Source organism: Festucalex cinctus, chromosome 11 (assembly GCF_051991245.1).
Source record: "Festucalex cinctus isolate MCC-2025b chromosome 11, RoL_Fcin_1.0, whole genome shotgun sequence".
NCBI lineage: Eukaryota > Metazoa > Chordata > Actinopteri > Syngnathiformes > Syngnathidae > Festucalex > Festucalex cinctus.
Window position 1 is genome coordinate 16,482,367 of NC_135421.1, and position 24,502 is coordinate 16,506,868.

A 24,502-nucleotide genomic window follows, 5' to 3' on the forward strand; every position below is an offset into this window, starting at 1 on the left:
TGAAAAATAATGAAAATATCAAATTCATTATAGGCAAAATATTAATGTTTGACTGCCAAAAATGGCGAAATCAGTAAAGTATCCCTTTAAGTTGTATGTCAGGGTTTGTGGGGGATTGAGGACCGAAGTGGAGGGAGGCAAGGCGAGGTGTGGCAGGTGTGCTCGGAATCATAATTTAATTTAAACTCAAAACAAACAAAGTACAACACAAAATACACACCAAAGCTGGGAATAAACTAAACTGTACTTGTAAAACTAAAGCAGGCAGGACTCACAGGGTGCAGGAAACAAGTACAAAGACTCGACAAGAGCAGAACGAAAGCAGAGAACTAAATACACATAGTAACGAGACAACGAGAGACACCTGGACAAGATACTAGTGGCTTGGGGAGCTGATTGGGTAACACGAGGGAACGGGAAAATGATCACAGGAGGAAATGATCAAACTTGACGAGACGTTGACAGAAAAGGAGATGCAAGGAAAACATGACCAAAAAACCCAAACCAAAACCCAGATCATAATATTATAACTATAAATTATTATTATTATTTTTTTTAAACCTTTCACCATGAATCCACCTCCTGTCTGTCCCATGTGTTTGTGGTGTTGTCACATGACAGCGTCACAGACAAAATCACATCATTTCCATCTCGTTTTTGTTCATGAACTAAAGTGACCATATATTTTAGACCAGTTTTTATTAAGTGAAGTACATTTTCATCTCATCTTCATTGGTTGACGAAAATGCATACTGATTTAGTCCCAGTTATTGTTTATTAATGAGGGTTTTAGTCCAGTCTCGTCTAGTTTTAGTCCGGTGAAAAATGTGTGTTGACGAAATGATTTTGGTTTAGTTTTTGTCATAGTCAGCAGTGACAAGAATGCTGCAAAACTCTCGAGAGCTACAAATGAATGAGAAACTTTATCTCACGTGGGCCAGGTTAGCATAACGGTGGGCCTAATAAACTATAATTAAAAAAGAAACATTTTCCAGTTGTTGTGCAAATATATAAGTACATATAAGTATATCGGAAAACAACTCACATTAACAAAAACGTACAATTTCAACAACATTAAGAAGGTTCAAGCCTGTCCAAAAACTTTTGGACGCATTTGATCACTTGTCCGCAAACCTAGCAAACTGCTTTAACCAGTATTTGCTAATAGTGCTGGCTATGACGATCGCATATGGAATCTGATACGAGACGGCACATTAAAAAATAGTCTATAAAAAATAGTATATTCACCATATCCGAGTCGTCGTCGTCTTCTTCGCATTGTCTCTCGGCGGCGCGGGGGTATCCCACCACCCTCAGCTCGCTGATCACACCCTGGAAAGAAGAAAAGACGACACTCGATGAATAAATCCCAACAGAATGTCACAGAATGCCTGGAGATAAAACAAGGACTTCATTTAAAAAAAAAAAAAAAAAAAAAGCCATGGCACTGTCACACACTGCTCTGTAAATTTCATGACTGTACATGTGCAGCACAATTTCATGTGCTGCACATGTCATACATATAGCGGTATTAATGCCATAACTTGTGCTTGTGTAATGAGCACAATTTTTGGGGGGACCAACCCAACGTTTTGGGTTATTTATTTAAAACAAAAAGTTGGGTCAAATGAATAACCCACAAAACAACCAACTTGTATTTATGTATGTATGTATTTATTATTTTATTTATTTAACAAAACAACAAACTTTTATTTATTTATCTATCTATCTATCTATCTATCTATCTATCTATCTATCTATCTATCTATCTATCTATCTATCTATCTATCTATCTATCTATCTATTTATTTATTTAACAAAACAAGTAACTTTTATTTATATATTTATTTATTTATTTAACAAAACAACTAAATAATGTTTTAATTGACCAAACTTTTTTGGGTTATGCATTCATGCCAAAAACACCCTTTTTATGGGGGAACCAATTTATTTATTTATTTATTTATTTATTTAACAAAATAACTAAATGATGTTTTAATTGACCAAACTTTTTTGGGTTATGAATTCATGCCAAAAACAACCTTTTGGGGGGGGAACCAATTTATTTATTTATTTATTTAACAAAATAACTAAATAATGCTTTAATTGACCAAACTTTTTTGGGTTATTTAGTTAAAACAAAAAGTTGGGTCAAATGAATAACCCACAAAACAACCAACTTTTATGTATGTATGTGTATGTATGTATGTATGTATTTATTTATTTATTTATTTATTTAACAAAACAACTAACTTTTATTTATTTATTTATTCAACATAACAACTTTTATTTATTTATGTATTTATTTCTTTTACAAAACAACTAAATAATGTTTTAATTGACCAAACTTTTTGGATTATGCATTTAAGCCAAAAAGAATAATGCTGAACCCATTTTTGGGAGGGCTTATTCATTTAACAACCACATTTTTTTGTAATAACTACCATTGCTTTAAGCCACCTCTTCGGGTCAGAAGCTGCATCAAAGCCTTCTGTTTGCACTTGCATAAAATAAATAAATAAATAAATAAATAAATAAATAAATAAACGTATAAATATGTTTTTGGGAGTGAAGGGAAAAGTATTAAAAATGTATTTACACATTTTTGGGTTTGAATGAGTTAAGTGCTTTTGGTCTGATGGGAAGCGGAAGTCTTTATTACTTTGGACACACTGAATAATACAAATAACGGTTGGTCTGTTTTTTTGAATTTATCATCACTCCTTCAGTATTAGCAGACTTATTTTCCCCATATTTAGCCACACAAAATAAATAAAAGAGCAAATAATCCACAAGGAACATTGATTTAAAGTAAATGCCTTATTCCTTTATTGCTACGATTTGACTTTAGTAAAAACAAGTTTAGCTATGAACTTTTCAGAGGGATGAACTTGAAGTGAACTTGCTGAAAGTACACCTTTGGGTGCAAGCTTTTAGTAGCCAAGGCTCACTCAGGAACTGGAGCTGTTAACTCCTTAACAACCGAGTTGAGCCGATGTCCGGGTCAAACGAGGTGATTTGCTGCAGACAAAACCAAAGACGTTAATTACATGCCCACGCTGAGGACTTCCAATTAGTTCGCAGACAACATTGGGGAGGCTGCTGGGGTGATTTAACAAAAGCCGGCTGATGCTTTGGATCAGGCTAATTTGAGCAATGAAATCACACGAGTTATTCAGCTGCAATGTCTCGCATGCTTGATGATGACGGACGTAAACTCGCATCGGAGTTGCACGGACACCACAAGTTGCTTGTGGTTCAGGATAATAGGCAAACATTTAACTGACCTGAAACAGAAACCCTCTTTTTATTTTATCAGCTAGTGAAAGAAGGCCTATTTGCGATTTGTTATCCACAAATTCAACTTTTCATGTTTTCGTTATTCACTGGAAAACTCGCCTATTCGCTTTCCGTAACCTTCGGATGCCACATGATGATGCCAAAATCGAATGTGAGCATCCCTGTCCCACCAACTGTGAATTACGGAGCATTTCATGACTTTGGCACCAAGACAAATCTCCAGTCTTCCAAGTCTCGACTAATTCAGGTCACTCGTATCTCAAGGCACCATTGTAATTGGTGTCAAGTAGGAGTGTGATGATATATCGATATAGCGATAAATCGTGATACTTTGCCTCCCGATAGATTATCGATACGCCAACGCAAGTATCGCAATATTTGCAGTTAATATGCAGCCACTATAACGGCTCCATTGTTCATGACTTCTGGAGCAATTACTTGATGGGCCACTAGGGGGCGGGCCTCATAAGAGTGGCGGGGAAATGGACGCAAGTCTTCAGGTGAAGAAGACTCATCAGCTTACTTTTACTTGTGGAAGACATTTATCTGTCCAGCAACTGACTCAGTTTTGCATACGGTTCTATGAAAAACATAATTTATATCTTCAATTTTAACATTTTAAAACATATTTCATTTTTCGACTTTTTGAAGCACACAATTTCTGAGGAATATAAATATTGTTTTCATTGGATTTAATATTTAAGTAATTTTATTTATTTACTTTTAAAATGTTACACAAACACCAGTTTTAATATTATATTAGAAAAAAAACATCAGTTTATGTCTTGAGTAGTTTCATCGTAGATTATCGTGGATTTATTACCCGGCCAATATATCGCAAATCGCGGTATCGTCATATCATGAGATAATCGTTACCATGAGCCTTGTATCACATATCGTATCGTGAGGTACCCAGAGGTTTCCACCACTAGTGTCAAGGAAGTATAAGTTCCAGTGAGACATCTCAATTGCTCTAAAATATAATCAAATAATCTTATCCCCCACGGATAGTGGGGATTACTGTACATCTTATTCATAATCCCAGATTCCATAAAATTGTTTATACATACCAGGAACTTGTTTGGATCAGTGCCTCCAGCCTGTCCGACAAAGACACCGGCTCCAGCTTCCAGCACCATCTCATCAGGGGACCTTTCGATGCGCTGCACTTGAGGATCGATGTCACAGTTCAGGTAGAACATGACCTTGTCATCCTTCACCGCGAGAGCAAAACGGGTCCAGGTGTCCCTCAAAGAAGGGACCAGGAACCTGGCGGCCTCGTACGACGTGTCCGAGTCGGGCTCCGTGTAGTACAAGATGACGTTCTGGTTTCCGCCCTGCACGGGTGACAGTTTGACGCCCACGTACATGATCTGCTGCGTGGCGTCTGTGACCGAGAAGATCACGCCGCCCCGATCGGACGTGGGTTTCAAGTTGAAGAGGAGGGAAAAGTCCCGGTAGAACGGGCTCGGCAGGTGGGCGCGGGCCAACTGGCCCGTGTTGGCATCGGGGCCAAACACGTAGCCCGGAGTGGCGTCAGGCCCGTAAACTCGCGTGATCTCATCTGGAGGAGGGTCGCCGATCAGCTGCAGCAGGGAGACGCCGCCGGATTCTAAAAGAAAGGGAAAAAAATGGAAGTGAGAGCACAATTTGGAAAAACACAAGGCTAAAAGGGAGGGCAGCATGGCAGGACACAATGTTAGAATAGCTTTTATGAGGTGTTTGGTATTGTCGTGTAATCGATTGGGTCTGATGGGACGTAAGCTCATCGAAGCATTTTCAAATTCCACCGAACAAGGGTAAGGGAGCACAATCCAGTTCTTCACCTCAAGACCAAGATCTCAATTGCATCAGAGGGGACACTTAGTCTTCCATCAGCCAGATTTTAACAGGCATCTACTGACTTCAAACCTTGCAAACTGAGCTCAATGACATCTTATCGAGACTAGAGACATGATCTTAGTCAAGATATAACAAACTACCATGAAAAAAACAAAACAAAAACAATCCATCCATTTCAATCAATTTCTCAGTGATTGGATGGGTGAATCTCGGTTCTCTAGTACTGGCAGAGTTGGGGGATCCAGGTCCAGAATGTCAAAACAATGCCACAGATTGACTTTAGCCACAGGTGCTTCCACTCAACTGTCAGCTCATCTCTACTGTACCTGTTGATTAGAAAAACCTGTGGCTAAAGGTAAACTATCTCGGGGTTTTTACTTTCCTGGACCTGGAATCGCTCAACCCGAGTATTGGGTTGGTTGATAAAAATGTCTAAATGCTAGAATCATACGAAAGATTATAAATGACCTATTTTCATTTCATGTTGCCAGGAAGTTTATGTGTGGTAATTGCCTGAAAACCGCATGGCAGTTGTTTGTATTCCAAACTGAAGAGTTAATCTAGAAAACGTTATTGCAAAGGTCTTTCAAAGCAGTCTTGAATTCACTCGTGGCTTCATTTTTTTCCCATATGATGCTTGTCGGTGTTTGTGTTTGAACTTTTCACCTAATTCAAACAAACAGAGAAGAACAGTCTTCTGGAAGCGAGGCTCATTTGGTCTCAAGAAAATGTCGCGCTTTTATCTGACATCCCCAGTCCATTTTTTAGAAAACACGTTACGTCGAGTATAAAGTCAATAAGTCGCTTTATTTGGTACAACACCTACTGAATGACAGTGCATCATTGTTCACACTCCATCAGCCGGGCACGTATGACCTCATTCCTCCATCTCCCTGGGTGACTGAGTGACTGGTGACTTAATACATGATAAATGAAGCAGGCTTAAAGCCAACAAAACATTGACAGAGCATGGTGCGGATGTGTCTGACATCCGACTTCAGACAAACTCGTATTACTTATTGCAAACAGTGATGTTTTTACAGACCGCGCTGTTACCCGACATCACTTGAAGTTTCTCATTCTTTGAAGACAAGCTTTGGTTTACCGCCTGGTGATTGGCGTTCAAGCTGCATCTGCGGGTTCAAAGCCTCCCCGCCGCTTGTGAGTGCTGGATATCTGTGGAGCTGTCTTTGTTGAGATCCTAAACACACAAGGTGTTTGGCCCAACCAGGGAGTCCCGCTTTGTGCTCAACACTCGGAATACGTCTGAATGTTCTGGCATGCTGCTCCAAAAGCAAACTTTGGAATCGCCGCTGACATAGAACCAAGTCAAGCCTTAACAGGACAGCAATAAACCTCTTTACACTATCATTAAGTTATACCGTTCTCATATGGTACTAACATTTGATGGCATTTCTAAAGATCTCTGTAGAACACAACAACAAATAAGATCATTGATGGATATACGGCACAAGGAAAGATGCAAACACATTTGAACCCAAAATATTTCTTCCAAACGTCTTACTTTCGGAATCATTTGTCAAATGAAGGGCACGACTTTCTCTTGAAATGTGAGTGCAGGATCGAAGTGTCGCAGAACCTTTCATTAGTCAAGCATCTCGCCTTTTCAAAACAGGTGTGCGTGGATTGCTTTTTGACTACTTTGAAGACTCTTCATTTTTGATCCGCATTTCATGTAGACTCACCCGAGATTTACACCGGATGCGGTTGCGGTGCGGCTGTGGTGCGGTTGCGGTGCGTTCCGGCGACGCAAGCAATTAGATTCCATTCATTCGAATGGTGCCGTTTACACCGCTTGCGTGTGCGTTGCGTGTCGACTGCTGCGGAGTGCCGCAGCCTTTCCGCAAGGATAGACCTATTTTCTATTTTTGCCGGATGCCGCAGCAGTAGGCCTCCGGCATCATACGCAATTGTTTTATTCATTTCCAATGAGCTATCAGTCAAGTGACAAGGATCTGCATCGTCATCGCTTTACAAATTTTAGCGAGTGTTATACAGAGGCGCCACAACAGGTCAGGCAGGCAAGGCAATTACCTCGAGTCCCAAGGTGACTGAAGGGGGCTCCATGAAATGGCTGACATTGACCCATATCCACTAGGTTTATATGCAGTCAATAACCCTTTGAAAGCCCAAATAATAGCAATATTAGGTTTTGAAAAGCGATGTAAACACGCACAAAACCACGTTAAAAACTGCTATTGACATTGAAAGTAAGAAGTGAACATAATGTCCAATTGTGTCCAATGTCTGGACGTCCCCATTTAATTAAATCAGGATATTTCAATTGCCATGTATATGGGAGTAACGATCCGTTCCGCATGTCAACAGTTTATCCCGCTTGTTCCAGAAACCGGAATTTTGACCTTAAAGCGATACACCACTTATTAATCATTTTCCAGTATTGGATTAGGCATTGTGTACAAAGAATAAAAGTGCAAATTTCTATGGCATCTTCCCTGAATTTTATTTTAAACCGATTAAATATCCGAATTCGAATGCACCGTGAGGGACACCATGTTCCTGGTCACATGATCGTGCATAACGGGAAGCTGTCTTCGCTCATTTCAACGATAATTTGCTGACATAATGTGCAAGAAAAAGACATCTTCGATCCCAAATACTGCACCAATTCTGTTCAGAGTAAAGTCCTCAATACGTCCGGTTTCATGTCATTCCATGTGTGGGTGGGGGTGGGCCGCTCCTAATGTGGGCTAAAGCATGCTTAGCACACGACATATAGCTTAGCTTAGCAGAGTACAAGTCACCCCGGATGTTTACCGTCCACTTGGACTCGCCAAAGGCTGGATCTGCCAGTTTTATCCGGCTTTCAGTTGGAAACAAATCTTTGGTGTGTCCTGCCTGGCTGGACTGCGTTTGAAGAAGTGTTTCTTAGTTGTAAGGCGTAATTCCACCTTGGATATCCATCGTGGGACGCAATCAATCCTCGTGAGTCTCCTTGTTGTCATTCATTCAATGTTATTCAATGTGTATTTTACGCATGCGATACGTCACGACAATCACGTGACTGTCCAAAATGCCCGATACTGTACTTAACGCAAAAATATTCATATAAAGTGCTATAAGATCATAATTGCTCAAAATAAATAGGCAATTTTTTCAGAGAAGAGTTGAAATGAACCATTTCACAGAATAGCTGGTTAGTTTTTCACAAGTCCTGTGTTTCTTTAATCCAAATACTGATGGTATGTAAACATAAGTCACTGACAAAGCGCTGATTTAACACTGCTAGTAAGCAGACATAGTACAAAAGAATGAAGCAAACATTAATCATAGCATGCAGAAAAAAACCCTAGAGGAATAAAAACTAAATAACATGATAGTGCTAAGTGTGAATGTGTATGATCTCTTTAAATGAGAAAATTAGTGATGCCAGTATGTTCACATCCCTCCAGGCATCAGAAAGATTTACTGCCATTAATAGCTAACATTGGTTCAACAGCAGAGCGGCTCATAAACAAGATGAGACAAAACAGTAAGATATACATATGCTTGAATTTGTTGACAGAACAGATCTATGCCATCACCATCAGAGAACGGTATGTCAACTCTTCAAAGAAACGAGCTTTCGTCCTAATATTGTAAGAGAAACTGCAGCAAAAATAAAAAAAGAAATAATCCACAGGATGCACATTTCAAGTTGTAGCAACATTTTCCAGGAAAAATAACTTGACTTGCTGTATGCCCTCACATCTCACAGGATGTTTTCCTGCTTCTCTGGCATGTTTTTGCTCCACCAGGGTCGGCCACATAGCCAACCTGCACACACAAACAAAGCCATTAGCATTTTAACCGCATTCTCTCGAACTTTTGTTGATGACAGCACCAAGGTCACTGAATGGACTAGCGACAGGTTTATGGCGCTCGTTTGTCTTGCCGATAAAGCCTCTTCCTATTCTGACAACATTCCAATATGAGGCTCCAACCATTGTGACTCCCTGCTAAAGAAAAGATGGATGCGGCATGAGAGTGTTTAAATCCAGCGCCGGGATTGTGTCTAATCCACGGGAAAAACCTTCAATCATCTGGAAAGTCACAATTTTACAGACTTTGTGTTGACGCAATTTAAAATATCCCGCGGTTCGGCTGACAAGGGCAATAATCCTTTCACTCGCAATACAAAAAGATCCGTTTCACAAAGTTGATGATTCATTGGATCTCAATAATGGTGAAGCCAAATTAAACGTGTTGGTTAACCAGTTGATTTATAAGTGAAATAAAGGCAACCCTGCAGTTCTCAATACTACAAGTACAAAAATGCATTGTTTACTGTTAAGATTTCCAAGATACCAAAACATTGCATTAAGAAAAACTCCTTCTCCTTATTGTACCATAACAGGACATATATATTTGGTTTGATCCTTAAGCAAATAACATCCTCAGTTCTCATATGACTGCAACACGATCCCTGGGGTCCGATGCGTTTCTGGCAGCAAAAAGTCAGGGCCGCACTGTGTCAGTCCAAGGCAAACATCAATCGGGAAAGGACCAGTGACATTTCCGTCAAGTGATACAATCTCAATCTTTGTTCAATGCAACCGCAAAGTTGTCAAATTGGTGGGAGATTGTCCAGACTCCGGAGCATCCTGGCTACAAAACACGATGGGCGACTGAGTTTAATAGGCAAGATTAAGTTTTGTACCTTGAGACCGAGTTATGAGCGACTTCCCATCTTTCAAGCACACTAGTAACCACATAAAATCGTGTAAAAGGTTAATGTTACGCAAACATCCTGTCTTGCTAATCCCCCAGAGTAAACAGATCACATTTACTCCTGATAGCATAAAAATGTAAATGTCAATCGGGTTGTTTCCGTCTTCCCAAGATTGCATATTTGTTATCTCAGTCATCAATGACATTGACGGATCATTTTACAATTCCAACCTCTATTGTGAAACTTGAGCTCACATCAAGTCTGCGGCGCATCTTTTCTGAACAACTCGCTGAGCACTCAGGCTGTCAGCAGAACAAGCTGTCAGAAAGATACTGACGCTAGAAAAAGATCTACTTGAACACTCACTGATATTACGTGAAGGGGCTGCGGGTTTGGTTACAGAAGGCTGGAGGGAAAAAAGGTGGACTCATTTTTGTGGTCGACACAAAATTGCATGCCTCAAAACTAACAATTAATTTTAAAACCATATTTGTGTGGCCCAGTTATGAACGACACACAAAAAAAGCTCTTTACTTTGAAGTTAGTCCAGTGTTCAAAATTCAAGTGCGGTAGAGGCTCCCTTATCTCAGTCAGACATTTCCAGGAAAATGGGTGGAATCGATGCAATAATCGAGAGGATAATCGACTTTTAAGAAATTGTCTGTGACAGCCCTACTTTCATCCAGCAGATACGTACATTACATTTGGTTGAGAAGATTATTACTATCAGTCAGTTTAACTCCAAAAAATCTTTGACATTCCCATGCCATAAAGAACAGGTAGACAAAAAGTCCGAACTTCAAATGTAGCAAAGGAGGATCACTTTCAAACTGCGAAAGGTTCCCTCATCTACAATACGAACTTGGGGTGCAAAAACGACATCCAGTAGAATGTTTCGATCGTGCTCTACTGTACAATAAGTCATGTAAATATTGTATGTGGTGAAGTCAAATGTGATTGAAATGGACAAAGGAACAAATACATGCAACAGATGACATTTTGGAAGGCACATGCAGTTATAGAATGAGCATCAACAGCAATGCATGCTGGATTGTCTTCAGAGTAGTATTTCTCTGTGGGGTAGGGATCTGGGAAACTGGTGGATGTTGTGTTGTCACTGCAGACAAACTGGGGAGGTAAGGGATTTGAAAACTTGCTCAAGTCAACGCCAAAGGTGGTACCTTTCCGATTAAAAACCGACAAGCACTGATACCCATCATCCTCCTCTTCTGGAAGTTGGTGGCACTCCACGGGGAGGCGTCTCTCGTCCAGGAGCGTCCAGCAACTGTCCCTTAAACCTTCACAAAAGCTTCGGCAAGGCAAGACCGTCGTTGGGGAGCTGCACTTGGGGAGCAAGAGAAGACAGAAGAACTTCTCCAAACCACGGTGGCACTTTGACCTCAACAACCATGCCCAGTCGTTTAAGAGTACTTGGATTTGGTCCAAGCTGGTCAGGTTGAGATGATTGGGCACAACAAACCTTTTGCCACCCATTGATGAGCAAAATGGAAGCGCGGTATCCACCAATAAGCAATGAGGGCTTTCGGTAATAAGATCTGCTTTCGCAGTTGTCCGACTATCAGCAGTTTCATTGGTAGCTGCAAAGGTTTGGCTGAGTTTGAACTGATTTTCCGATGTTTGTGTTAAGTTATGAGTAGGTGTGATATTGTGCCTTGTAGGTAATGCCGGATTATTGAGTCCGCCCTTGGTGGTAAGGGCTAAAACCCTTCCGTGCGATTTTGCGTCATCTATATCTGGTTGTGTATTAAGCAAGATGGGAGTTTCTAATGTTGAAAATGTCATCTGGTGATCGTTTATGACGGGTGAATTTATGTCAACGTCAGTGTCATCTTCATGTGGTGGAGAAACTTCCACTTGTTGCTTGTCCTCAAGTACCGACATAGTTCCCGATGAATTGATATTGTTGAGTAAATATGTAAAGGTAGACGATGATTCATGAGAAGGATCTGTCAAACGTTCAGATTGACTTGCACTCAAATTAAAGATAACACTAGCAAGAGTATTGCTTCCTTCATTTCCACTACTGCTACTACGACTAACACTTTTTTGAAACTTTGGATCATTAACTTCAGAAAGTACACCGTCCTTACTGCCAAACCCATGAAGGTACCTAGAATTGAACGACTTTTGGCGGTTTCCCACAAAAGATCCTGGGATTTCCAATCCAGATCCCTCAAATTCAGATTCAGACAAAATAGCAGAATTAGATTGTCCAACTCTAGACCCAACTTCTGAAACATTGCCTGTCAAACCTTCGCGATGAGATCCCCCAGGACTCGTACCTTTTTCTGACGATGTTTCATTGTCAGGTTTACTTGTGCTTGGTGGAATCTCTGTTGTGCCTTTGGCTGACGTATGCTCAAGCTCCACCGTTGTGCCTTTGGCTGATGTATGCTCAAGCTCCACTGCAGGCGTAATCGTAAGCAGTTGAAGAGCTTGGGTCGTCTCCTGCCAAGTCCGCTCAACACTTTGCTGACCACGTCTATCTTCAATGACCTCTGCCTCAGCACTTGGAATACTCTCAGTTGGAATTTGCCCACTACCCGTGGTGGGACTGAAAGACCCCTCGTGATCCGCTAGTGGAGGCGGAGTGGTGGTCCCAGTCCAGGACCAAAACCAAGCATCAGAGTCGACCGCACACAGGGTCAACAACAAAAACAAAATTTCACAATTGCTCCTCATCTTGGTGTCACTGTTGAGCACGTCCACCTGTTTGATCATCAGACTCCCTGAGTGAAGTATGACATGTCCTGGCAGCCACTACCCTCCACGCACACAAAGCACACACACAAGTACACGCACCGCGCAGTCTGTATTCACACACTCCTCTGCAGAGAAGACAAGTGAAGAGAGCGCCCCATTGAAAATAGTCAAGGCGGGAGAGAGCAGGAGGAGTTGTGCTCCTTATTGGTTGCCCACATCATATTTCCCCTGGCAACTCCTCCTCCTTTTGTCAAAGCAATGAAAAGTGTGCTCTTCTGCTGACCTACACCTTGGAATTATGGAAGCCTTTCTTCGTGCAATATTGATGCTTTCAATTCTTAAAGCAAAGGGGGCACCTGTTGCCCTTGACTGCATCTCTTGAAAGCTAAGAAACAAGACACTTCAGAGAATGCTCATTGTTCACTTCTTTTAATTATGTTTTCCCACTGTTGTTGGTGAACAGCAGTGTTCATTTCGTTAACAAAAACTAAACGAAAATCATCCACACATTTTTTCACCGGACTAAAACTAGACTAGACTAAAACCCTCATTAATAAACGATAACTGGGACTAAATCAGTATGCATTTTTCGCCAACTAATGCCGTTAAGACAAAAATGTACTTCCTTTCATAAAAACTGGACTAAAATCTATAGACATTTTAGTTCATGAACAAAGACGAGACGAAAATTACATGATTTTGTCAAATCCTGTCTCTGCGACACTGTCATGTGACACACCCCCTTTCAAATCTGCAGCTAGCGAATGCAACATGCACAAAATGGGACAGTCGAGAGGTGGATTCAAAAAATGTATGTATGTGAAAAAAAAATGTATAATATAGTTAGAATGTAACATTAATCCAACGGCTATAACGTTCCAACAATAATGTTAATTTGACCGCTAACTAATGCGAGCTAACTTACTAGCTTAGCACGGAGCCATAGTAGCCACTCTAATTGTGTGTCAAGTTGTTTTTCATCAAAAAGATGAGAGAAAATTTGATGTGAAATAGTTTTAGATCCGAAATGTTCAACACAATCTGCTTACAAAAAAAATATGCAGGGGTCAAATGATTGTCCTGACTAAAACTAGACTAAAATGTTGACAGTTTTGTTTGACTAAAACTCGTTGAATAAAATGTTTTCTTGGACTAAAATAAAGACTAAAATGTTCAATTTATAGTTGACTAAAAATGGACAACCGTGATTGAAACTTGACAAAAGCTGAGACTAACTTTAAAAATGGTGGATAAAATTAACACTAGTGTTCAGTCAAGGGGTCTACATGATCTGGTGCCGTTCAAGTTTTGAAGTGCTCTGATGTCACTTAGTAAGCCTGGCCTGACTTTCTTGTCCGGACTGGTTTCTCCTCCAGCCATTGGGATGAGTTGACAGAGACCCTCAACATCGGTTCCGACCAGCTTATACGCTCCTTTCAGCAAACGTTTCCATCAAAAATAAATACAGGTTGCAATTGTGAGCTTTCAGACGCAAATGTTGACATAAACGACCATATACGAGGGGGCCCTCAGATTACAACAGTCCTGGCTATCAACATTTTTCATTGAAATGTCTACTTTGCTACACGTCTCATCTTGGGTACAACATAGAAATGGAAACTCCATCGTGTATCGAGAATCCGATGTAATTATCTGCCGGAATGAAAGAATGTCTACGCGTCTTCTAATCTAGATTTCAGATTGCATCGTGATCACAATTAAGATTATGTTTCTTGTTTGAAGGTTAGCGATTGAGATATTGCATTGGTGAAAATGTAGAAGAAATTCATTCATTGCCAGGCCAGAAAAACAAAAACAAGAGCTTGATTTTTAAATCGCATGATCAGGCTTTTTTTTTATTTATTCTATTTGGAGACTTGAAAAGAATCATAAGACAAGATTCTACTGAACAAGAATGATTAAAGGACTCGTGATGGCCCAAGTGACTCCAAGGAAAGTTTGATCTTGAGTTTAATTTAAAAAAAATCCACCAAAACGTCTGCGGCAATCTGTCCCAAAGTTCTACTTGCAGTTTAAAATAGATTAGAGACGCGCCACATTAGCCGTTGTCGACTCCAAAAACTGTCAAAATTGTTATTTTGGCCTAAACAAAATTGTGACTTTGCAATCCTGCCAATCTTGATTGCCGGAAGCTGACAAAACCCACGCTCAGCATCAACCTTTCCTGTGGCCACACTCAACGATCCGCATCACCGTTTGTCAGCGTGTAGGTGGAACTAGTTAATAAACCTTTAGGTAATAAATCCAGTCTGTTGCCTGGTTGCTAATGATTAGCCTAAAACTAAAGAAATTCATTTGGTTCACACGAACACTACACAGGCATGCATAGCATTGAATTGAAAACAGCTCGAGTGTCCTTAACCCACCAACTGCAATAATCCAAACAGCCATTTTGGGCTTTTTGTGTCACCAACAAGCAGCTCTTTACGAGCAATTAATCATTAACTCATTAGCTCCCAAAAACGTATAAATACGTCATATTTTAAATGTTTTAAGTGTCCCAAAGACGTATTTATACGTTTTTTGGTTGTTTTTTGTTTTATTCCAGAGCATAGAGAAGGCTTTGATGCAGTCTCTCTACTGCAGAAAATGGTTGAGTGGCAGCAGAGTATAAGAGATCATAAACCAGGCCATGTTAAAACAAGCTGATTTCCCCACAGTTCTAAGCAGAATTGTGAATAATGATGAAACTTCGCTATGTTCTATTGCAAATTGCTGCACAGCGGAAACACATAGGAATATACTTTTTTTTTCCTGATCAAAGAAGAGACTCTAATCTCTCTTTTGGTAGGTTCCATATTTTTATAGCAATAGAACACAATATTTCGCGGGCCTTGCAAAATCCAGGAAAACAAAAATGTTTGGGAGTGAATGAGTTAATGACTTCATATCACTAAATAATAGTGATACTAACCAATCATCATTGCTCAAGAGTCACCACATGCATACTTGCTAAAAATCTTGCGGTCACACCGCAGCACCTTGTTCTAATAATAGATCAGATTTTCAAGGCTGAGAAGTTGCGGATGAGCAGCGATTGTCCATATTAGGCGACACCATCACATCGGAGATATTTTGGTTCAAGGTGTGCTGAAAGGCTGCATACTCGTCTAAATGAGTAGCAATCCTCGATGCTATAGTTAAACGTGTTTCAAAAAGCACTCACAAATGATTATTGAAAGCTCTGCAAATGAAAATACATAAAATAAAAAAAAACTAAGGTGTCAAATGTTTTTAAGATGTAGTTGCTTCCCTCGAGAGCCGCTTCATCCCTGTTTTTTGTTTGTTTGTTTTTTGTTAAAAATTCCTCATTCTAGCTTCTTCAAGGAGGCAACACTTTTTAATCTGAAAGCCTAAACTGACATATCAGGGATATCCAGAAAATAAATATTAAAACTCATTCAATCCCAAAAACGTATAAATACGTTTTTAATACTTTGTCCTTCACTCCCAAAAATATATTTATACGTGTTTTTTTTTTGTTTTTGTTTTTTTTTTTATGCTAGAACATACAGAAGGCTTTGATGCAGCTTCTGACCTGAAGAGGTCGCTTACAGCAATGATAGTTATTACAAAAAAAAAGCCAGCAGGTGGCAGCAGAGTATAAGAGATCAGACTATGTTGCAACAAGCTCTTTTTCCTAGTGTTTTCAACATGTTTGTGAATAATGATGAAATTTAGCTATATTCTAATGCTAATTGCTGCAAAACATAAACATATACGAATATGCTTTTTTTTTTCCCTGATAAAAGAAGAAATGTGTTTATAGCAATAGAACACAGCATTCTGTGGGCCTTTCAAAACCAGTCAAAATCCAGTAAAACAGCCGGGAGCTTCCGTGAAAATGGCTGGGAGTGAATGATAATTTTCATAAAAGAATCAACTTATCTAAATAACGCAAAGGTGTTGGAGTAAATAAATGCTGACTATACTTATGGAGCAATCTGTTTTTGTTTTGTTTGTTTTTTTTGGGGGGGGGGGGTGTTGTGGCTTATTCATCTGATCCAACTTTTTGGGTGAATTGAATTGCATCTTAAATGAACTGAACCAACTTTTTGAGTTGTTTAATTAACCAAAAACAAAGAAACCCAATTATATTGACCCAACATTTTTGGTCAATTAGTTTGTATGAAAATAAAATATATAATAGTGATATGAAATCGTTTTAGCCACTCTTTTTTTTTTTTTTTTGCTTCAATTCAATGGACATGGTGCTGCTTCTTCAGGAGAGTGCTCCTCCGGCATCTGTGGACTGTATAATAAACACATGTGGCCATCAGGAGACAGTCCATTTTAAAAAAAAAAAACTTTCACTTGCATCACAAGGTTCTACCATACTCGGTAGACTGTTTATTTTAGATGACGCGCAGCTAAAATTATACTCTGCGATTAAGTTTTGGATAAATTCTTTGTAGCACCGCTCGGAAAGCACCGAAAGATGGTCATAAAAGAACCCCTCTGCTGTTTCCGACATCCCTTTTTAAGTCTGTCACTGAGTACAAAGTGTCAGCGTAATTACAACAACACAAGCCGAGGATTTCCTGTTTTGGAGAAGCGGCGTTTGGGATTGCAGCCGAAACACTTGAAACATTCCCTGAGTCAAAGCTCAAATGAGACAATGTTTTACTGTCCTCCATCCTCACCCACCCGAAATGCCTTGGAAACATTAAACAAGTGTGTGCGGGGGGTTGTCATGCCTCAGTAAGAGTTGAGCTAAAATGTAATTGGTTCATGTGCCAGCATGTTGCATCGCTTCAAGAATGACTTCTTTCCCATGGACCTTCTTGCGATTGAGTTCAAAATGTTGACGGCCTGCTGCGACCGGGGGGGGGGGGGTGTTTGGGGGGGCTTCCCCCGAGGGGACACCTGCTCTTTCAAGGGCTTTTGCTAAAGTAAACGCTTCATTTTATAAGCATCATGTCTCAATCGTACGAGCCGCTTTTGAGCATATTATCACCTCATGCCGTTGACGTGAAATGTTTGTGAAGTTCTCGAGACGCTTAAGCAAAGAATCAAATGAAATTCCAAGCCTCCTCGCTGTCTGTCCTCACAAATCGCCAGACAAAAAAGAATGAAACTTAAGACGTGGAATGAGTCTGCCAGCTCAGACCATCAACAGGAATGAATGACTGGCTAATTGCAACAAACAACAAAAGATGGCTGATATCATCCACCCGAGGTCAAGGACGCCGTCTCATCTGACAGTCTGTTTGGGTATTACGTTTCATGTGCACAGTTCACATTGAAAAAGATCAACTGCAGTAAATTTTTTATTGCTTGTACTTTATGTCAAGAGTTGGGTCTCTGGACTGCCAGCCCACCCAGAAAATGGCAGCCGGTGGGGTCGAATGCGGATTGCGAGCATAATTTTTTAATTAAAAAATGTTTGTTTTTTTTAGTTGTTATTGCTAATGTTGTCCACTGGAGGTCACACCAATGACCACGTAAATGTCATTCCGAAATTTGCTGCTCCTGTGTCATTCGATCCCAAACCAACCAGTGGGTTGAAACCAAGCAGATTTTGGAGTTTAATAAAACTTATACTTAACGATACGATAATTATCACGATATTGTGGGGAGATTAGTGATACAAGAAAAAGGTCACAGTATTGTAACAAAAAAAACAAAAAAACAAAAAAAAAGAGTTCATACTAAAAAAATAAATAAATAAAAATGTACTAAATTAAATTTATATATATATATATATATATATATATATATATATATATATATATATATATATATACATATATATATATATATTGAGGCACTTGCTAATGCAGCACACATTGAGTTCCTCCACATATTGACTCGCGTCACAAGCATATTACGTTCCCCTTCATCTGACCATTAGCGTGAATTTTAAACATGGAAGGGCCAAAACATGCCTTGTGAAAATTAAACTGCACAAAAAAAAACAAAAAAAAGGGGTGCTAGGACTGCACAAGTTTAAATCAACCGACAGATGTGCTGCTTTTAATATTGTGACACGATGATGACGATAATTTGTGGCAGTTTTAATATCGCGATATCACGATATTGCCGGTTATCATTACACCCCTGCTTATTGATAGTGATGACACAACACTAAATCAATCGGAGGAATTTTGACTTTTTTTGTCAAAAAGGGGTGTGGCCTTTTTATGTATACACTTGCAACCTATTTCGGATTAGTTAACACTATAGTTTGTGCGGTCTGATGAGTCCATGATTTCCAGATGGCTGTGTAAATTTAAAATAATTTAAAATGATTCATCCATCCATCCATTTTCTGAACCGCTTCCTCCTCACAAGGGTCGCGGGGGGTGCTGGTGCCTATCCCAGCTGGCTATGGGCAGTAGGCGGGGTACACCCTGAACCGATTGCCAGCCAATCGCAGTCAAATGATTCAATTGAATCCAATTGAAGCAAATGTAGCCCCTGAATGAACTCAAGTAAATCTGCCCCCCCCCCCCCCCCCCCACAAACACACACACACGCACACACAATTGCATTGCAGCTGTACACTTTTGATTTGGGGGTTCTGCCCTCAGCAAGAAGTCTAACTGCTGTCCAAATAGAGACGTTTGAACCCATACAGAGGTTACGCAGATTGAAAAGACAAAAAAACGTTGGTGTCAAATCTCCGAGGCACTTCATCCCCCAACCTCCCCTCACTCAACCCCATTGCAACATCACCGGTGTTATTTCAGCAAGTGAGGGTCACCGACCTCCGGCCGCACTCACCATCTTCGGCATTTTTTTTTTTTTTAACGAGCTCAGAGGCGCTCGCTTTGAGCACACACAAGCAGACACTCAGGCCGTGTGGACATATGGTCGAAATACTTATGCGTGTACACGCGGACACGCACACAAACAAAAGTCCAACTACGATCACACAGCTGAGGCGCAGAGTAAACACAGGCCAGCTTTTTTGGAGCAAATGCTTCAAACACAAAGCATTGCTCGCCTGCTTGCACTCCAGACATGCAACGCGGTCCAAAATTGTGTAAATACGTCATCAGCGCATCAAAAAAAAAAGGATCATTGGGAAGAGATTCATGTGTCTGTTAGTAAAATCCTTTTCATCTGATTCAAAATATTTGAAAGGATTCGTTGCACGCATCTGTCATGACTAGGGTCATGCAAAGTTTGGGTCAAGTTTCTGTTTTGAACTGATGTAACCAGCATCTAATTTCAACTGGTAAGACGCTATGTGATGTCAGAAGCTATGTGATGTCAGGAATCTTTAATCTCTTTATCTGATCAACAGCCAATCAGATAATTCCATGTCAGTCCTGTTACCCACATGTCTAGCCACAACCAATCAGATCGATTCGCTGTCTATATAAGCCCGTCTAAGAAGGGTGTGTTTTCGTCGGATTATTACCTCTGTTCCTCTGTGCATCTACCCAGCCCAAGTTAGCTTAGCGTCTCGTGATTCTTGATACATTCTCATTGTTTCTCGTCTAGTTAAGTTTGTTCTACACCTCTCGATGTTGTGCAAATAAAGAGTTAAAATCTTTTTCTCCGTTTTTGGGATCCAACTTCAGAATATAACAGTCCAGCAGTGGAGCAAGCAAGCCATGAGTGAGCGAATGTGTGTCACAAAGAGCGGTGGGGGTCGGGGCTTGAACAGGAGAATGGAGTTCAGCGGGTCACATGCAGCTATCAGTCTGGGCAAGGAAGGGCGGCTTCTCACAGCGGCTTTGCATGATCCTGCAGAGAGTTTCATGCATCATGCTCCAACATGCTTTCATCATCAACAGCAAGTAGAAACGCTGCTACTATCCTCATTTGGGTCCGAAGTTTGGAAAGAAAGGAAAACTTTGACCGATAATGTGATAATCACACTCTATAAGCAAACTGGTCGAGGCCGACGGCACCACTTTCTATTGTGATTTGCCGCTTCAGAAATAAAACTGATTTATTGTGTATGATTATTATTATTACTTCTAAAGTAGTACAGATGGTGAATTCTTGCCAAACCAAACTGTGCTACAACTTCACAAACACGAAAACCACTTTTGATGTTTAGCTATTACATTCGAATTTTGTTTTGTTTGTTTGTTTCAACCCCCCGATTAATATGAATGATTCATTAAACTTCATAAATAACACTATCGGCATTAGTTTTCACTTTCTTTGAACCCATACATACTAATGGGGACAATTAACTCATTGACTGGCAGCCATTTTCACTGAAGCAACCCCCTTCGCTCCCCGCTGTTTGGCTGGATTTTGACTGATTTTGCAAGGCCCACAGAATATTGTGTTGTACTGCTATAAAAACATGGAACCTACCAAAAGAAAGATTAGAGTCAGGAAAAATAAAAGTATACTTATAATTTGTTTTCGTTTTGCAGCAATTAGCATTAGAATACAGCTAAGTTTCCACATTATTCACATTCCTGGTGAAAACACTAGCAAAAAGAGCTTGTTGCAACATGGCCCTGGTTGATCTCTTATACTCTGCTGCCACCTGCTGGCCGTTTTTGTAATAACTACCATTGCTTCAAAAGACAGATTCTCTTTTTTCATCAGGAAAAAAAAAGGTATAGTTCTATCTGTTTCCGTTTTGCATCATTTAGCATTAGAATATAGCTAAGTTTCATCAAAATTCACAAATCTGTACAGTGGGTAAAAACGCTGATTTTGCAAATGGCCCTGGTTGATCTCTTATACTCTCCTGCCACCTGCTGTCCGTTTTTGTAATAAATATCATTGCTTAACTACAGCATTCTCTTCAGTTGAGAGGCAGCATCAAAGCCCTCTGTATGCTTTAGCATAAAAAACAAACCACTTAAAACATATTTATACGTTTTTGGGAGCAAATGAGTTAAACTTCTGCTGTGCAGTTATTCCAATGACGCTTATTAGGAACGTTTTGATTTTTTTTTTCCCCACAAGAACCACAAACATAAGAGTAGTTTCAACTAATTGGTGAATAAAAATGAACCCTAAACAACTTCTTGCAAGACGACCGTCACATTACTCATTAGCCCTTTTGTCCCTGGGGGGCATTGCCCTTGGAAACCGCTAAACGGAGCCTTTGGGGCTTTTTTCACTGAATAATCAAGCATCCTGTTGGAAAAAGAGACGACGGAGCCCCGCAGGGTTCCCCCCCACAGTCCTGCTCAGACAAGCAGCAACAGCTTGGCTGTCAGTGTGAATAAGACACATTCCACAACAACGGGGGAATATGTGCCCCAACAGCAGTTACGGTACAGGAAAGAGGGAAGGGGGTGCTGTGTGGGGTTCAAAGGATAATGTATTATCTCATGCATTATCAGGATTTTGGGAAAGAGGACATGATATGAAAAATGAACTCTTTAATAGTAAAGTGTTTGGTCGCTGGAGCGTCTGGCCACCTGTCAAGTGTTAAATTAAAAACAGATCTGCTTATTTCTGAAAATGTTGCAGAAATACATCACAACTTGATTAACTCATTCAAACCCAAAAGACGTGTTAACATGTTTTTTTTAATACAGTCCTTCACTCCCAAAAACGTGTTTACACGTTTTTTTTTTGGGTTTTTTTTAATGGAAGAAAATACAGAAGGCTTTGATGCAGCTTCTGACATGAAGAGTTGGCTTAAAACTTTGTAGTTATTTAATAAAACGGCCAGCAGGTGGCAACAGAGTATAGGGTCGTGTTGGATCAAGCTCTTTTTGCCTGTGTTTTCACCAGGAATGTGAATGTGGCACTTGAAAAATCAGTCAAAATCCAGGAAATCGATATCGATAATCTATCAGGAGACAAAGTATCTGATTTATTGCAATATCGATATATCGTCACACTCCTAATTTTGAAGCTTTTCGAATCTAAAACTATTTAACATAAAAATTATCATCTTTTTGATGAAAAACAACTTGAAACACAATTACAGTGGCTATTATAGCTCCAAGCTATGAGCTATGAACTTTGAGTTCTGGGTAAAGAGAGTTCTTGGTTGTAAAAGTCCAGCAGGGAATTTAGAGTTGTGTTTCCACAGCGTCTTCGAGTTCTCTGTAATTAATTCAAATGAGTTTGACTGAGTCTAGCCGATGTAAAAACAACGCTCCCAAATTTGACCTATCAGCCGTGGTCATTGCAGTCCGCCCCATCAAAGTTCCTGCCTGGCTCAACAAGACCCTGGTGCTGAGATAGTACTTGGATTCCCCCTGTGGAATTTAATTACCCTGGTAATTGTTGGTGGAAAAAATTTTACAAACGTAAATTGTTCCAGCGGTGGAAAAACGCCTAATGTGGTTGGACATTGTTCTAATGTAAAATGGATGCCTTGGCTCAGCAAAAATGGGAAACTTTGTAGTCTAGGATTGACACTTGAACCACAAAAGGCAGGTTGATGTTTGCAGTTCAGTGAGGAAATGTCGCCCTCTGCTGTACACAAACATCCCTTCACAATTGCAAGATTGAGCTTGTCGAAAATGGTCCATACTATTCTGAAACAAGGAATTCAGACCCTCCAAAAAATAATAATAATTATTATTATTATTATTATTATTATTATTAGTAGTAGTAGTAGTAGTAGTAGTAGTAGTAGTAGTAGTGTTATTATTATTATTATTATTATTATTTTATTATTATTATTATTATTATTATTATTATTATTATTGTTAATTTTATTTGTGTTATTATTGTTATTGTTATTGTTATTATTATTATATTTATTATTATTCTTATTATTATTATTATTATCAGTTAACTTATTATTATTATTATTATTGTTATTATTGTTGTTATATTGCTGTTGTTATTTGTTGTTGTTGTCCATCCATCCATCCATTTTCTTGACCGCTTCCTCACAAGGGTCGCGGGGGATCCTGGAGCCTATCTCAGCTGGCTTTGGGCAGTAGGCGGGGTACACACCCTGGACTGGTTGCCAGCCAATCGCAGGTTATTATTATTATTATTATTATTATTATTATTATTATTATTATTATTATCCAGCCATCCATTTTCTTGACCGCTTATTCCTCACAAGGGTCGCGGGTTATTATTATTATTATTATTATTATTATTATTATTATTATTATTATATTAATCTCCAATCCCAAAACACTTTCAAAATTAATATTACACAAAAAAAAAAAAAAGCCAAAAACTAACACATGGTGAAGACTCCCGGTATCTTCCACAAACAACCCAGCCAAGATATTTTGGTCTCTCAGTTGAGTATCAATTAATTCAAGAATAGTAACTCCCAACCATTTTTTCAAACACAACCACAGTTGAAAAGTTTTTTGTTTGTTTTTTTAAACGCCAAAATGACAAATTGTTACAGCAGCAGCAGCAGCAGCAGCAGCAGCAGCAGCGTACGCTCCACTAGCGGATGCTATCTCTCATCTTTGCTGTTGGCTGCACGTCAAAGACAAATTTATACAGGTGGCAGTCTCCAAACAAAAACACACCTGGTGAAAATCAAACAGCACGTCCGAAAAAAGACCTGTCAAGGGCAAGCAGCAGCAGCAGCAGCTCGTGAGAGATAAAGCGCTTGTGGAAATGGCGATAAGATACAAAAAAAACGACCTCTTCTATTGCGTTCAGAGCGAAATGTGTTGGTGAGCGCCGTCAAGATAAATCGATGACACTTATATCTACTTTCAATGTGGTGGTCCGGCCTACAGCGAGGCTGTCAGCTTGCCACCTGCGTGATGATGTCGCAGCACCAAAGGAAACCGCAAACACGTGTGCCGCAGGTATTAGCTTTCCTCATTTGACAGGTTAAGTCCTTCAAAGGGTCCCTAATAGCTGATGTTTTGTATCATGTGAAATGACATCGTTTGAAGTAGGCAGAAAGCCTCGTTCCAAAAAAAATTCTCAAATTTCAAACATAAACACGAGAATATCTTTAGAACTGTATTCGGGAGAGCTCAGATTTATGCGGAATCCAACATTCGAAAACAGGATCAACCAAAACTGAATGTACTTCCTGAAAGA

The 24,502-nt window shown here is 39.7% G+C and overlaps 1 protein-coding gene across 4 annotated transcripts in view; it reads right to left on the reverse strand.

Moving 5' to 3' along the window:
* The window catches only part of col18a1a (collagen type XVIII alpha 1 chain a), a 78,072-nt gene that overhangs the window by 25,122 nt on the left and 28,448 nt on the right, over positions 1–24,502 (reverse strand). For 3 of the 4 annotated variants that reach the window (XM_077537416.1, XM_077537415.1, XM_077537414.1), the window contains exons 1-3: positions 12,139–12,664; positions 4,371–4,912; positions 1,249–1,332 (exon numbers count right to left, since the gene is read on the reverse strand). In XM_077537416.1, coding sequence (XP_077393542.1) covers positions 1,249–1,332; positions 4,371–4,912; positions 12,139–12,577 — 1,065 coding nt within the window. In that variant the 5' untranslated portion in view covers positions 12,578–12,664. Of the gene's footprint in view, positions 1–1,248; positions 1,333–4,370; positions 4,913–12,138; positions 12,665–24,502 lie in introns of those variants that run through there. The other variant, XM_077537417.1, reaches the window with a different exon arrangement.